Genomic DNA, 16737 nt, shown 5'->3' on the forward strand with positions numbered 1-16737 from the left:
GCCCGGCGTTTTATTACTGGGGAAGGACTGGAGGGCTACGGCAAATTTCCTGTTCCGTGATGGGATTGTCCAAGTATGACATTTGTTGCTGATCCAGCTGAGGACAATCAGATCTTTCAGTAATTGTTTATACTGACTTGCGAACAATTTAAAACGTGATTCGTATAGAGTGGCATAAAAACTACTAAAGGCAGCAATAATGTCACTGGGGGATGTAGTGATGTCTCCATTGTCGAGCCTAACTCTAGGAATTAACGTGTTGGGTGCAGAAATTCTGGATAGGTAGGCCAAAGTTTTCCCCCCTTTGTCTCCCTGCTCAAACAATTTTTTGGGAGGTGTACAGCGTTTTCTTCCTAGCGAGCGAGGTATTGGCCAGTTCTAAGGCCTGTTGCGCCTTGCACATCTGATCATGTTTATCATCTGTGGGGTCATCCACAAAGTCAGCTTCAGCAGCCTGTAAATGGCTCATGGCCTCAGCCACTAACTGTTGTTAGCGTTCCTTGCACTGGCTATGGCCCTGGAGAGTGTGCATCGGCTACTGCCTTAGAGGCGTCCCAGCATACGTCTGGTGAAGCTTGTGTTTGTTATTAACTGCCAGTATTCCTTGTACCCTTGAGTGTTAAGTTCATGAAACTTGCTCATTTTTCAGCCACAATGGACTGAGTCTCCACAACCTGTCAGAAAGCAGTGGGACCTAACTGCAGCTTTATCAGAAGGGGGAATGGTCGGAAAAGGCTCTAGGAAGGTATTGACTTCCGAGACTAGGGGGCAGAAAGTCCGGGGAGGCTAATGCTAAATCTATGTGGGATAGAGTTTGATGTGTGGCAGAATGGCAGGAGAATTGTTTACCATCTGGGTTTTTCCACCTCCAAATATCCTTTAGGCCCATGGAGTCAGCCCAATGCGCGAGAGGAGTGGGAGTGGTCGACTGGGTGACTAGTTATCCAGCTGGGATAAGGGTAGAATTAAAATCGCCCAATATGCTAACAGGAGCAGGTGGGAGATCCATAATTTTTTGCAAACATGGTGTCAAGTGTGTCTAGGGACATCGGAGGTGGAAGGTATACATTGGACAAATCAGCGGGACCGAATTCAGCTTACAGTGAATAATGACATATTTATCAAACATATCTATATGAATTTTCAAACAGTTCAAAACATAACATGCTTTCTAATCTAATACAGCCACACCACGTGCATATGAGGAAAAAGTAGCATGATATGATGAGCCACCATGCTTTCTTTAAGAGCAAGGATCCTCTGACCAACTAAATGCGTTTCCTGTAAAAGTAGTATTGCAGGCGAAAAATGCCTTAATATGCTGAAAAAGTTGAGCCCGTTTTAAATTTGGAGTTCAGACCCCTGACATTCCACGAACAGATTGTTATATCAGCCATATTACTCAAGTGATACCCCTAACAAGGCAGAGCAGGATGGAAAATGCACTTTCAAACGATAGCCAAGAACATTATTATAAACATGAACATATGCAAAACTTGTGAAACTGCTGTTCCCCATTTACCCCAACTTTACCCTTCCCACCCCTGCTTACACAAACGAAAAAGAAGTTGAGTAAGCCTTAGCCCAAAACTTGTCGTGCACTGAAGTAGAGATAGGTTAGTTCTTTGTGCATAACAGTCTCCCAACCGGTTGCAATCTAGAACCCACACTCGTGCCGACAACGTAGAAATGTAGAAACACCCACATAACTCTCCCACATGCCGAGTCGCGGCTACTGTCCAATCCCAGGCACCAGGTCTGCCAATCGTAAGGCAAAGACCATAAGCAAGAAGCAGAAAAACAAACTGCGTGCATCAAAAGCATTTTGTATTCCACAAGGTTTGTAAACACATGTCAAGAGGGATATCAGTTACCGTCTGCTGCCTGATTTGGGGAGCGGTGACCATTCGGAGGGGTGGCGTGATTCTATCCACTGCATCGCATCTTCGGATTTGTTCAAAGAATGTCGTGGAGTCCCTGTAGTGATGCGTAACCTCGCCGGAAACAACATGGCGTATTGAATCTTCAATGTGCGTAGTTGTCGCCGAACTTCTGTAAATGAGCTGCGCGCTTCCTTTGCAACCAACGTAGAAAAATCAGGGTACAAATGATATCCTGGCATTTTTCATAGCGGATCTCACCCTTGAGTCTTGGCGGCTCGCAAGGCGGCGTCCCTGTCCTTAAAGTTTAGCATCTAAGAACTATAGGTCGTGGAGGGGCCCCAGACGGGGGCCGGCGAGCAGGCACCCTTGTGAGCGCGTTCCACTGCAAAGAGAGCGGAGAATGTATCGGCACCAAGGGATGCCTTTAGCCAGCGTTCAATGAAGCTCTCCACTTGAGTGCCCTCGCAGCCTTCTGGTAGGCCGATCACTCCTCAGATTGGACCTGCGTTGCCTATTTTCTAGGTCATCCACATGATCAATGAGCAGACGCTGATCGTGTTGCAGCTGTTGTATTTGCCGTTGCAGTGGCATAACATCATCTTCCAAAGGCCCCTATCCTCCGTTCGCCTCAGTGGGTGCGCTCACTGAGCTTTTGTGTGTCATGGCACAATAAAGATAAAGTCCACCCTTGATTCCTCCATTTTAGATGTCATGGTGGCGGTGGTTTCAGACAGCTGCGCCGTTAGGGAAGCTTTGGAGTCAGTATCGCCGCCATCAGCGAGTTGCAGAGTAGGTTCAGAAGGCGAATCCTCGCGGTATCAGATTGTGGAGAGCTGGGCCCGCTACCTCTGGCATGACGCGAGGCAGACTTCCGAGTTCCGGCCGCCATCTTGGGCGTTCTGCTTGGCAAAAAGCTTCTGCAGGCTCTCAGATTTAGTTCTGCCGGTTTCGGCTCGACATTAGTGCTCAGCAGTCGTTTTCCCTCCGTACACAGTGACTTCAGATCGCAGCCCACGCGTCAGAAAGGGTCAGGATAGTAGTTTGTACGGGAGCTGTGGTTTAGCACGTCTGTCCTGGATCACATCCTAGCACCCATTCTTATCTTATCCTTACATTGTCTTCTTTGTTATTTAGTTCTCTTGTGCACACATTTTCTGCCTGTCTAGATTATTCAGGGGGGCCTGGACAGCAACACTCAGGCTTATGTTATTATACACCCCGGATCTTTCTGTACAGCCTTCCTTTGAAGGTCTTCCTCTCTTCCTGCACTCTTTTCTTTCATTCTCTGCTTTCTAGCTCCTCCTCTTTCTTTTTCATTTCCCTTTATGAATCATGATGAGCAAATTCTTTCTTCTGTCTCTTATCTTTTGCTCCGGAGGATCCTTCGCTCTCTCCATGTGGGAACTTAATATCTTTAATATTTTCAGAAAAAATCTCCAGCACATCCTCGTGTCTCCCTCTGGTTTTGATGTGATCTTCTGGGGTGAATTTTCAAGGGCAAAGATTCTCTCCACTCCCATGTTTTCAAACGTAGCCTTCATATATCTCAGATCCCCCTTGGTCTTATGGGTTAGAACCACAGTAGGAAGATTTCTAGAAGAACAAATAATTGTGTTATCTCACAACGCCTAGGACACATAGTTTTTTACCTTAACAACCGCTAACTTAAGTGGCCATAGATGTAAGATTTTTAGAAGATCTTTTCGTTATTTTTGTCTGATTTACTTTTTTATTTCTAAATTATTTGCATTTACATTGCAAATATTCACTCTACCATTCTCATTATTCTAGAACCAACGAATGTATTTTTTTTTAGCTGAAATATTATTGTGGAAGATGATACAAAGAGAATTACATCCACTGGTAAATTGGCTTGATTTGTCGTGTGGAATTGAACCAGGGGTCTGACTATGTCACTATCAATTCAGTTTGTTTTTTTGTTTTTAAAAGAGTAAAGATATCCCATATTTCCAAAACTTTTAAACAAATGACGATTGAATGATAATTGAAATTATTATAAAAGTCCTTTAGCCACTAATAAACTCTATCAATTAATTATATGCTCTAAATCAACTAATGCAGAGTTCATTAATATACTTTCAATCCATAATTGATTAACTTTACACCAATTAATTCCAACTTAAATTAAAAAAAATTACTACTTGTCTCTTGTGTATATATGAAAATGTCTTAGTGCTTCTACTGAAATTCAATAAGTTAATTCATATTAGTTGCAATACTCCCCTTCAATAAAGTGCCACAAATTTCAATTTGATTAAAAATGAATTCATCTAAATAATAAAGTGTCTGTGTGCTAATAGAACTGGATGATCAATTTAATTATTAAACCAAGAACAATTCCATAGATTTAAAGTGCTGTCGAGATGGATGAATCAATTCAAATTAATTATACCCAATATTAAAAATCATTGATAGCAACATGGAAAAGGAAATCATAGAGGGTGGACTTGTCCCAAAAAGAACTATCTGTATGTGGCTACTTCTGGGACACCACAAAGACGGAGAAGGCAGAGTATCAGGGACTGTGGTCTCAAATGTACCTTCCCTATCTGAATTAGAGAAGCTAACTACCCTAAAAAACACAAATCCAAGCACTCTTAGAGACGAAGGAGAAAGAGAGAAACAATGAATTTTTAGGCTAAAATTTTTGCACCACAATGTGGTTTAAAAATATTGCTAAAAACAAAACGGTTTAAATTTAAATAGTTTATAGGTATTTAAATAGTGTAAAAGTTCTATGTGCCATTGCGTGTTCGGCAATTTTTGTGGAGGCGCCATCTTAGTGCATTGTGTCTGATTCTGAGCTTTGAGAGGAGCCAGCACTTCAGCGATGGAACTGCTTTGGACAGCTATTTTTTCTCCCCTTCCCAATATGTATTACCATGACCTAGGTCGTGTTTTTTCTCACGTCTGCCACTAGGTGGGGCAAGCTAAAGCTTCAGCAGAGGTGTCGGGTATCTCTATCTGGACTACCAGCCCATTGTTCTTTTGATCTGCTGCTGGGGAGGGACAGGGTGATATAACTCCAACTTGCAGTGCAGGCAGTAAAGTGACTGAAGTTTAGCAGAGCACAAGTCACATGACTGAGGCACCTGGGAAACTGACAATATGTCTAGCCCCTTGTCAAATTTCAAAATTAAATATAAAAACAACTGTTGGCTCAGATTTCAGTGCAGAATTCTGCTGGAGCAGCTCTAGTAACTGAAGCAGTTTTCCCGTGACAATATCTAAAGTATTCAAGTTTCCAATGACTGGTCATTTAGCCGAACCAAACTGCAGGAGGTAGAGTCCTGGACGGGTCCATTTTTTGGAACCTGCAATCCGCAACCTGCATTCTTACCCGATTGGACCGGCTACCTGACCCGCAAGTACCTTATCCGCAACCCAGACCCGCGGCCCGCTGACCATCAAGAATCAGGAAGTGCGGTCATTGTATACCGGAAGTGAAGTAGGCGTGATCAGAAAAAAAGGACTAAAAATCGCTATTGAGAAGACCTGTGGCCGACCTGCGACCAGCAAACCCGAAGAACCACAGACCCGCGTCTATACCCTCACCCGGAACTTCTACCCACAACCCGCAGGTTTTTGCCGGTAACCCATGGGTACCCGTTGGTACCTGACCCACTGCAGGACTCTCTAGCAGGAGGTACTGCTGTATCAAATTCATTATATAAACAGTGTAGCAGTTGGTAATGTCTTGAAAACTAGTAAATTTAAATTTCAAAAGTGTCTACATGAGCAATTTAACACTAGTTTGTGTTAGGGGGTGTTTAGTTCTCCTTTACAATAGGTGATATTCTTTATGGCACGTGAAGCACGTAGCACACACTATACTATACCTGTCAGGTCTCTGGCCTTTTCAAGCAACTCCTTTATCACTGTCATCTCCTGGTGGGTCAGTCTTTGATTTACACTAAAGAGATGAGAAAGCACAAGGGAAATTAGTGAGGAAAAAGTCATAAAAGAGTCACTTTATGTTACTCCTCCCCCTTTCTCTTGAATAATATTAATTATTTTACCAACCATATGATGGAAAAAGGTCATTTTGTGCAGTAAGAGATCCCAGCAAAATAATCTGCAGAGTATGATATTTATGTAATTATTATAAAAAGATCCTGAAACCCACCGCTCTCTCTTCACCCCGACATTTATCCTCTCCCCCTTTGCAGAGATGGCAACTTCCATAGTCATCCAGTTAACACTAAGTTTATCGTTACAGTTATGATTCTGCTAAGCATTGTGGGAATTCGCGTTTTGGCGTAAGGAGAGCGGATTGCAGCCATATTGTTTCCAGGGTTCTATGAAGGCAGTATCTCTAGATATTTATCTTAGAGTTAAAGGGGACCCGTCACCCAAAAAAATGATTCAAAATCCTATTTTATCACAATAGTCAAGAAAAATGAACTTTAATTATACTGTATACATGATTTCAATCTTGTTTCCTTCAGTCTGGGAATTCATATTTATAACAAGCGGGCAGGAGCCATTTTGTGGACACTATTATTAAGACAAGTCTTGTATCATCTCAGAATCTTGTTTGTGCACCAGAATGGGGGACCTGATGTCCATCCCCATGTCCTGGCTACACAATGAGAGAGCAGTGACATCTAGATTGAGATTTTCAAATGTGTTTACAACAGCTATTATAAATGCTTTAATAAAATATTTAATTTGAAAAGGACTTTTATTATACAGCTTTTTGTGTCTGGGTGACAGGTCCACTTTAAGGGATCTGTGAAGGTGCCCATACACTATAAGATCCACTCGTTTGGCAGCTTAAATCTGCCCTGAAGTGATGTGCAGGTCAAGTATAATAGAATCCACACCAGACCCCTCCAAACCCAAAACCTACCCGACCCCTCCCAACTTGAACCCTACCCTACCCGACCCCACCCAAACCTGAAACCTACCCGACCCCTCCTAACCCGAACCCGACCCCTCCCAAACTAAAACCTACCCGGCCCCTTCCAACCCCAAAACCTACACGACCCCTCCCAACCCAAAACGTATCCAACCCCTTCCAACCGAATATTACCTGACCTCTCCCAACCCGACCCCTCCCAACTTGAACTCACCCAAACCTGAAACCTACCCGACCCCTCCTAACCCGAACTCGACCCCTCCCAACCTAAAACCTACCCGCCCCTTCCAACCTCAAATCTACACGACCCCTCCCAACCCGAAACTTATCCAACCCCTTCCAACCCGAATATTACCCGACCTCTCCCAACCCGAAACCTACCCGACCCCTCCCAACCTGAAACCCTATGCGACCCTGGTAACTCTATTTATAAAGCTGCCCAACCCATCTATGATGTCACAAAAGGGGGCAGGACAGGCACTTGGGTATAACCAGAGGTTGCCTCTGCTTGAGCCGGATCAGGAAGGTTGTGGGCAGGGAGAAAGGAAAGAAGGGCTCAACCCGAGCACCCGTGGAGCCCACTTGCACATCACTACTGCAGTGTATGGTCACCTTAAGGAGGAGCAAACGTGTCGGGAATTTAACCCTCTAGCCAACGTAACAGCTACGTACCAAGATGGAAGGTTTGATATTCACAGCAAAAAAAATCATTAAAAGCCCTTAAAAAAAAGAATCAATAATTTACATTTTTAATGAAGCTTCTTTCTAATTAAGGATCCAGAACACAATGGTACAGTAATCATTATAATATCAAGGCTGATTACCTGAATATAAAAATGGGGTAGATAAAGTCAGATGATTTTACAACTGACTCCGCCTCCACAAGTCTGTCAGCGAGCCCAAAACCTCGGTTCCACTCTACTCCCTTATCCAGGGGCAACAAGTTGGCTAGCAAAGAAAAAAAACACATTTAATAAGCATTTGGTATAGGGATGCACCGAATCCAGGATTCGGTTCGGGATTCGCCCAGGATTCGGTCTTTTTCAGCAGTATTCGGATTCGGCCGAATCTTTCTACCCGGCCGAACCGAATCCTAATTTGCATATGCAAATTAGGAGCGGGAGGGAAATTGCGTGACTTTTTGTCAGAGAACAAGGAAGTAAAAAATGTTTTCCCCTTCCCGCCCCTAATTTGCATATGCAAATTAGGGTTCAGATTCGGTTCGGTATTCGGCCGAATCTTTCACGAAGGATTCGGAGGTTCGGCAGAATCCAAAAAAGTGGATTCGGTGCATCCCTAATTTGGTAATGAAATCAAGACCAAAAATGTAACTAAACCCTAAAAATGAATGTGGTTAGAAATTAATTACTAATCAGCCTTATATTGTGACATTTCTATTCTATGTGTACTGTATATTGTGAGTGGCTCCCTAAGCTCAGTAAGTGACAGCAGCACAGAGCATGTGCAGTGAATCAGCAGAAAAGAAGATGGGGAGCTACTGGGGCATCTTTGGAGACACAGATCTTTACTGCTAAAGGGCTGTGGTTGCCTTGGGCTGGTACAGAAGCACAAAACATCATGTACAACATTTCTACCTACTTCTTTAGTTAAGTGTTAGTTATTCTAAAGAAGAATGTCAGTTTAGATTCCCACAAGCTAGATTAAGGTATTTAGTCTGCCTCTTCCTTTATAATACAGGATTGATACTCAGAGTTCCCTGTATGACTCAGCCTTCAGCCTTTATACGGTCACAGAACAACCCCTCGGTGACTTCTAATATCCTTATCATTTACAGTAGGGGGTACATTATCCCTTATAATACATGAGTGATACTCAGAGTTCCCTGTATGACTCAGCCTTCAGCCTTGTGCCTTTATATGATCACAGAACAACCCCTCAGTGACTTCTAATATCCTTATTTACAGTAGGGGGTACATTATCCCTTATAATACATGAGTGATACTCAGAGTTCCCTGTATAACTCAGCCTGCAGCCTTGTGCCTTTATATGATCACAGAACAACCCCTCAGTGACTTCTAATATCCTTATCATTTACAGTAGGGGGTACATTATCCCTTATAATACATGAGTGATACTCAGAGTTCCCTGTATAACTCAGCCTGCAGCCTTGTGTCTTTATATGGTCACCGAACAACCTCTCAGTGACTTCTAATATCCTTATCATTTACAGTAGGGGGCACATTATCCCTTATAATACATGAGTGATAATCAGAGTTCCCTGTATAAATCAGCCTGCAGCCTTGTGCCTTTATATGGTCACAGAACAACCCCTCAGTGACTTCTAATATCCTTATCATTTACAGTAGGGGGTACATTATCCCTTATAATTCATGAGTGATACTCAGCGTTCCCTTATAATTATAATACGCTACACAGTATGGGGTTTGGTGTGTTTAGAGGCAAGCAGAGAGGAGTGCAACTCACTGCTAGAGCAAACCCACTCACTTGGGAATATGTATCAAGTTTTGCCCCCCCCCCAGAATATGATTTATGGAATATAAGATACAGAAGGATGAGAGTGTTGGTAGCTGCCTCCCAAGAACCTCATTGTGGTATCAACTACATCACTGGATTACAGTGCAGAAGATCAAACTATAAAGTATAAGCCATGGACTTACCAAGCTGAGCGTATAGTTCTGCCGTCTCATATTCGTTCATCACGGAGCAGCCGCGGTTATCCACCAGGGTCATTGTTTCCGTCAGCGGATACGTTATTCTGGCTTTAGTGTCAGCACCTTGTGACATCTTTGAATTTGTGTAGTTGTGGTACTCCCCATCCTCCAAGACGTACTTGCAGGTGTTGATGAAGGAGGATTTGCCGTGTCCCAAAAACCCAAAGAGCTGGAGGAGGACTCGGTCGTAGCCCAAATTGCCTGCGGCACAGTCAGCAAAGCCGAAGTTTTTAATCAAATCTGTCAGTTGGGTAATTTTATCCATTTTCCTTCCCAGTAACCAACTCACTTCATGCCCCGAGATGAGTAATGGCAGAGCTGAGAGATGGTGCCTTTTTATATAGGAAAAGTGAAAGTAAAAGTAACACAACCCGGGACACGGCATAACTCACATAGCAGAGAAGTCAAATGAGCTGGTGCTGTGACTCTCTCTCTCTCTCTCTCATCTCAGCCATAAAGCAGGACAGGACTGCTGCTTACAATGGGGATCAGATAGGATCTGTGTAGCCACTGGGACAGAATGCTCTGTTATACAGATAGCTAGAATCTCAGCTGCCATAAAGCAGGACAGGACTGTTGCTACTGGGACAGAATGTTCTGTTATACAGATAGCTAGAATCTCAGCTGAAGGCCTAGTGATTTTATACAGGTAATGGAACTGAAGGGGTACTTTATTTATTATAATACACAAGTTTTAGTGAGTCGTGAGACAAAAAATTACATCACTACTCACCATTTATAACAGATGACATCACTAGTCAACGTTTATAAGGATACAATTTACAGGATATTCATGGCTTGTGTATATTATAAGGGGATTATTTATCGCAGCAAGTAATTACATAGAGGTTGGTTCAGTCTGATTTAATAACAGGCAAATGACACCACCAACAATGTGAGCAGAATTGGGTATTTTATGGACAGTTATCAGTATCACTTTAACACCAGAAAAACAGCTTTACTATAATCAGAAACTATTCTCCAGCCTTTCATTTTCTGCCTGTAACAAGCCCAGATGACTTTCTACATGAACTGGTTGGAAGGAAGTGGTTGCCGGATGTGAATATCCGACTCTTCTGCATCAGATCTTTATTTCCCAGAAACTGCTCTCAAGCTGCCTAGCAACACTTAGGGGCCGATTCACTAACTTCCAGTGAAGGATTCGAAGTAAAAAAACTTTGAATTTCGAAGTTTTTTTTGGGCTACTTCGACCATCGAATGGGCTACTTCAACCTTTGACTACGACTTCGAATCGAAGGATTCATAGTAAAAATCGTTCGACTATTCGACCATTCGATAGTCGAAGTACTGTCTCTTTAAAAAAAACTTCGACCCCCTAGTTCGCCATCTAAAAGCTACCGAAGTCAATGTTAGCCTATAGGAAGGTCCCCATAGGCTTGCCTAGCTTTTCTTGATTGAAGGATATTCCTTCGATTGTTGGATTAAAATCCTTCGATCCGAAGGATTTTATCGTTCGATCGAAGGAATTATCCTTCGATCGTTCGATGGAACTATCTGGCCTAAATCCTTCGACTTCGAAGTCGAAGGATTTTAATTCCTAGTCGAATATTGAGGGTTAATAAACCCTCGATATTCGACCCTTAGTGAATCGGCCCCATAAACATCACCTGAAAACTAAAGAAACACTTCAATACCTTCTAAATAACTGAGGTGCCGCCCATAAGCTCTAATACTCTATGGAGCGGATTCCCTAAAGGGCCAAGTGATTTTCGCTGGCGAAAATTTGCCAGTGTGACGTCATTTCGGAACTTCACTGATTCCCTAACGGGCGCAGGCGTCACTTTGCTAGCGAAGGAGATAGACTCTAGCGCTACTTCGCACTTTAACGCCAGGGTCGAATTTTCGCTCTGGCGAATGGACGTAACTCCGTAAATTCACTAAGATGCAGATTTTACTGAACATTCGCCAGACTTGCCTTCACCACCTCAGACCAGGAGAAGTGCAATGGAGTCCATAGATCTTCCTCAATTTTTTGTGCAAAATTTTTCTAAGTCACAAAAAACGCTGGTGTCTTTTCCTTTTTTCAGCCTGCAAAGGTCCATAAAAATGTTCTAACATATGGAACATTAAGGGTAGATTTATCAGAGGTCGAGGTGAATTTTTATATGAAAAAAATTCCAATTTTTTTTTGTGTACCTTGACTAGGGAATAGTCAAAATTCGATATTTATCATGTACCGTCTCTCTAAAAATTCAAATTCAACCATTCGCCATCTAAAATACGCTGAATTACTGTTTTAGCCTATGGGGGACCTCCTATGACCTATTTGGAGTCAATTGGAGAAAAAATCAAGATTTTTTTGGGGATAACTTCGAATCGAATTCGATCAAATACGCTATTAATTCAATTCATATGATTCGGCCGAATACAGACCTATTTGATCAAAAACGGAGCTATTCGACTAAAAATAAACTTCAACTTAATTTCAGTTGGTCTTTTTGAATTCAAATTTCAAAGTTTTTTCAATTCGAAATTCGACCCTTGATAAATATGCCCCTAAGTATACAGTGGGCTCATGTGTAGGGCAATATAACAACTCTATTGTATTTATTAAGGTTCCCTGGACTTGTGTAATGTAATGTATTTGCTGCAACATCCATTCAACTTTATAATTTCCCGCCGTATGCAAATTAGGCAACGCTAGTGCATCTTCGCTTTGAGTGCCGAAGTAACGCTAGCGGAAATTCGCCAGCGTTCGACACCCTGGATGCAACTTCGCACTTTAGTGAATTGGCGTAGTTGGAGCGAATTTATGCCTGGCAAAGTGTTGCGATGGCTGCGAAGCCGTCACTGGCGAATTTTCGCAGCTTAGAGAATTTGCCCCTTTATTTGGAACATTGTTCTCATTTTTTTAACCATTTGAAGCTCATGCCACATTTGTTCTAGGGTGGGCTCAGGTCTAGGACATTAGAGGATCTTTATTTTCACCAACATCTCTAATATGACCTATATGTACCTGCCCTATTCAAATTGAGCCAAGCGTAAATGTTTCGCTAGGCAGAAATGATCGTTAGAGAAATGTTCCCGCTGACGAATTTTTCGCAAGTGCCAGCGTTGTTAGTCTGCCGAGACAAAACTTCCCATTTTGATGAATTTGCGTATGCGCTACAAATGGCGCCAAGTGTGGTGAAGACTTTTCGACGTGAAAATTCGCCCTTAAATTGCATTTAATCCAGATTTTAAAAGATTTCCTTTTTCTCTGTAATAATAAAACAGTAACTTGTACTTGATCCCAATTAAGATATAATTAATCCTTATTGGAAGCAAAACCAGCCTATTGGCTTTATTTAAAGGGATACTGTCATGGATTTTTTTTTTTTCAAAACGCATCAGGTAATAGTGATGCTCCCGGAGAATTCTGAACTGGAATCCGTTTCTTGAAAGAGCAAACAGATTGATTGTATTTCATTTTGAAATCTGACATGGGCTGGACATATTGTCTGTTTCCCAGCTGCCCCCAGTCACGTGACTTGTGCTCTGATAAACTTCAGTCACTCTTTACTGCTGTACTGCAAGTTGGAGTGATATCACCCCCCTCCCTTTCCCCCCAGCAGCCAAACAATAGAACAATGGGAAGGTAACCAGATAGCAGCTCCCTAACACACGATAACAGCTGCCTGGTAGATCTAAGAACAACACTCAATAGTAAAATCCAGGTCCCACTGAGACACATTCAGTTACATTGAGTAGGAGAAACAACAGCCTGCCAGAAAGCAGTTCCATCCTAAAGTGCTGGCTCTTTCTGAAATCACATGACCAGGCAAAATGACCTGAGATTCACCTACACACCAATATTACAACTAAATACACTTGTTGGTTCAGGAATTAAATGTTATATTGTAGAGTGAATTATTTGCAGTGTAAACAGTGTAGTTTAGAAAAATAATACATCATAAAAATCATGACAGATTCCCTTTAGTGATTATATGATTTTTTGGTAGACTTAAGGTATGATGATCCAGATTACAGAAAGATCCATTATCCGGAAAACCACAGATCCAGAGCATTATGGAAAACAGGTCCCATACCCGTATATACTAAATTTTCAACTTGCATTCTATAACATTCTAAAAGATAACATCAACCACCCCTTTAAACACTACCCCCCCCCCCCCAGCACTAGTTTCATTCTGAGCAATTTATCTGCTGGTTCTGAGCTGTTTGTAATTGTTTGTATTCCATCTGTCATACCCTCTTTTATGTGATTTAACCCGACCCATCCCATCGGCTCTCACAATCACAGGTTCTCAGTAAATACACTACGTGATTGTGTTGTTGTGTAATTAATACAGAAACAGGGCAGTTCAGCCAGATAAACACTGAAGTCTACCAGCTTCAACCCTTCCAAAACTCGATAGAAATGTATCCAGAAGAAGGCAAATTCTTCTAACTGCCGTAAAGGAACTGTTTCTATGCTTTCTCTGTTTAAAATAATTAAAATATTTGTATATGTTTACACAGGCTGACCATACCTCTGTAAGACACCTAGCGGTATATTTATCATAGAGTGAAGTTAGAGATCCCCACAGCCCGCTAGAGTTTCTATGGGATTTTTATCAATGGGTAAAAGTGAAAGTTCATCCTTTGATAAATATATATTTCAAAATCCCATAGAAATGAATGGAGAGTGGCGGAATTTCACTCTAGTGGGCTGTGGGGATCTCTAACTTCACTCTTTGATAAATATACCCCCTAGAGAGAACAACCCCAGATAGGCAAGCCTTGGATTGTACATTGGGTCATCCAAAACCTTCATTAATTTAGATGACTCTCTCTGTACTTTTTCCAGTCCTGCTCAATTCACAGGCATAATTGCCCAAGTCACCACCTTGGACTGGATCTGACATTCACAGGACAACTGCATTTGATCAGATTCATGAACTTTCCACCATGACTGAGAGAGCTCTTCCACTTACCCTCTGTTTTGCAATTATTTAAATAGCCAGACGCCAAATTAGGGACACGTGGGTCAGAAATTTCTGACTGTACCTGCTCCAGACATGCCCTAACTCAACTCTGGCAAACAAGGGAAAGTTGTGCTCACCACTATTTTTTAAAAAACCATTAGGCGGGGGTGCAATGAGGCTGTGACCACAAAATACATATAGTCAAATACAAGAGTCCTCTGCACTCAACCCATTATCAATATATTTAAGACAGCGACATTTTGTGCTACTGCTACTAAAAAATGCCTTACCCTTTAAACAAAACAGGGATTGTTTGTCGATATATTGCAATATATTTAAGCTGAACAACTACGTCAAAGTCATCCCATATCTGGCCAGTCCTATGCTCAATTTTCATCTGATTCATTAAGAATTCAATTGCTTCATTATAGATTTTACAAAGGGACTAAGTTTTACCTGCAACTTACTTGCTGCTTTCAAAGTAAAACTCCCAAACTTGGCTGCCCTTTTATTAGACACCAGTGGGATCACCTGACTATAGCTGGGAGGGGTGGGAGCTACAACATGGAGCTGGTCACTGCTCCTGTATAAACTATAACAAACAAGGGAAAGTTGTGCTCACCACTATTTTTTAAAACCATTAGGCGGGGGTGCAATGAGGCTGTGACCACAAAATACATATAGACAAATACAAGAGTCCTCTGCACTCAACCCATTATCAATATATTTAAGACAGAGACATTTTGTGCTACTGCTACTAAAAAATGCCTTACCCTTTAAACAAAACAGGGATTGTTTGTCCATATATTGCAATATATTTAAGCTGGCCAATGATAATATATTTTTTATATGAACACATTTATATGAGGACAGCCTATTCCAATGAGGGACAAATGGTTATGTGTCAGAGTGTAAGAATAATAAAGTCTAATAACAAATGCCCCTATCATTCTGACTCAGCAATAACCACATGCCCAAGGCAGGAAAGGTGAAGGGATGGGTGATGTTTCCCCATTTATTTATTCTCTTATTAATGACACCCAGTGATGAGAGTCCACTTTGTAAGTTACTGACAGAATTCAGAGTGTCAGCAGATATTAGATGAGGCCCCTTTGTACAGAAGTGTTTTCTTCATTTGCTGATTCCTCCCTGTGTCTGCTTTTAACAGATAAAGAACTGCAAGGCTGAGGGACAGTTGTAAGCGGGAAACTATTTCAGTGCGATATCTGTAGCTAAGAACATCAGTCCTCTTCCAACATTTTGGGAGGGTTCAAGTTATATAACGTATGTATGTGTACTCCCATTTTAATCTATAAAAGCTTGTGAAAAGTGGAGTGTCTTTGGCAAAATGCTTGTGGGTGTCACGATCGCCGCCCGGAGCAGGTCCAAGAGCTCCGGGCGGCGCGTCCCTCCTTGCCGGCGTCGCTCCCAAAATGGTGGCGCCCATGGCCGCCACGTTGGTAGCGGCGCCGGCGCGATGACGTCAGTGCGCCGACGTCGGCGTAAGGGCGTCAATGACGTCACAATGGCGCCAAATTCAAAATAAAAACGCCAACTAGACGCCAGAATGGCGCCCAAGTATAGGACAACTTTCCTTATAGTATCCTGGGTTTCCTGAGAAGCTTTATTTGCTAACTCTTGTTCCTGTTTGATTTCCTGACCCTTTGCCTGGACTTTGGACTTTGCTGAAATTCTGCCTGCCTGTGAACTCTTGCCTGGATCCTTACTACTCTTCGTATTAACCCTTTGGACACCGCGACCTTGCACCCTCAAGAAGGCTTCCTCCTTGATCCCGACTACCTCCCTGGAGGGAGCTCCCGGCTCCCTGACATTATACTTGGGCCATGGATCCTACTGAGGAAGCTACGCCTGATGTCGGACGAGCGCTCCGCGGACTGGCATCCCGTATGGAGGAATATGAAGCCCAGCAGTACCGCATAGGACAGGCACTCGATACCCTTCTCTCCCGAGTGCCTCCAGCGCCTCCTGCTTCCTAAGCGGCTACAAATCCTCCCATGGCGGACGTCTCGTCTAGCACAGGTTTCTCGTCTGGTGAGCCTCGTATTCCACCTCCTCCTCGCTTCAGTGGGGACCCACAGGCCTGCAGAGGTTTCGCTACACAGTGCCAGATCCAGTTCGAGTTTCAACCCTCGCACTTCCCCAATGAACGCTCCAAGGTGGGGTATGTGATGTCTCGTTTTGTGGGCAAACCGCTTGAGTGGGCAACATCTCTTTGGGAGAAGAATTCTCCGCTGACTTTTGATGCCAAGGCTTTTCTTCAAGCATTTCGTACTGTGTTTGATGCCCCGGGTCGGGTCACTAATGCCCCTTCTCGTCTTCTGCAACTCCGG

The 16737-nt window shown here is 42.7% G+C and overlaps 1 protein-coding gene across 1 annotated transcript in view; it reads right to left on the minus strand.

Annotated features, from left to right (window-relative positions):
• Positions 1 to 9894, minus strand: part of LOC121398351 — a 39197-nt gene extending 29303 nt beyond the window's left edge. The window contains exons 1-3 of the mRNA XM_041577539.1: positions 9405 to 9894; positions 7590 to 7713; positions 5744 to 5817 (exon numbers count right to left, since the gene is read on the minus strand). Coding sequence (XP_041433473.1) covers positions 5744 to 5817; positions 7590 to 7713; positions 9405 to 9843 — 637 coding nt within the window. The 5' untranslated portion in view covers positions 9844 to 9894. The remainder of the gene's footprint in view (positions 1 to 5743; positions 5818 to 7589; positions 7714 to 9404) is intronic.
• Between the last annotated feature and the right edge of the window lie 6843 nt (positions 9895 to 16737).

The sequence above is a fragment of the Xenopus laevis genome, chromosome 9_10L (genome assembly GCF_017654675.1).
Source record: "Xenopus laevis strain J_2021 chromosome 9_10L, Xenopus_laevis_v10.1, whole genome shotgun sequence".
Classification (NCBI taxonomy): Eukaryota; Metazoa; Chordata; class Amphibia; order Anura; family Pipidae; genus Xenopus; species Xenopus laevis.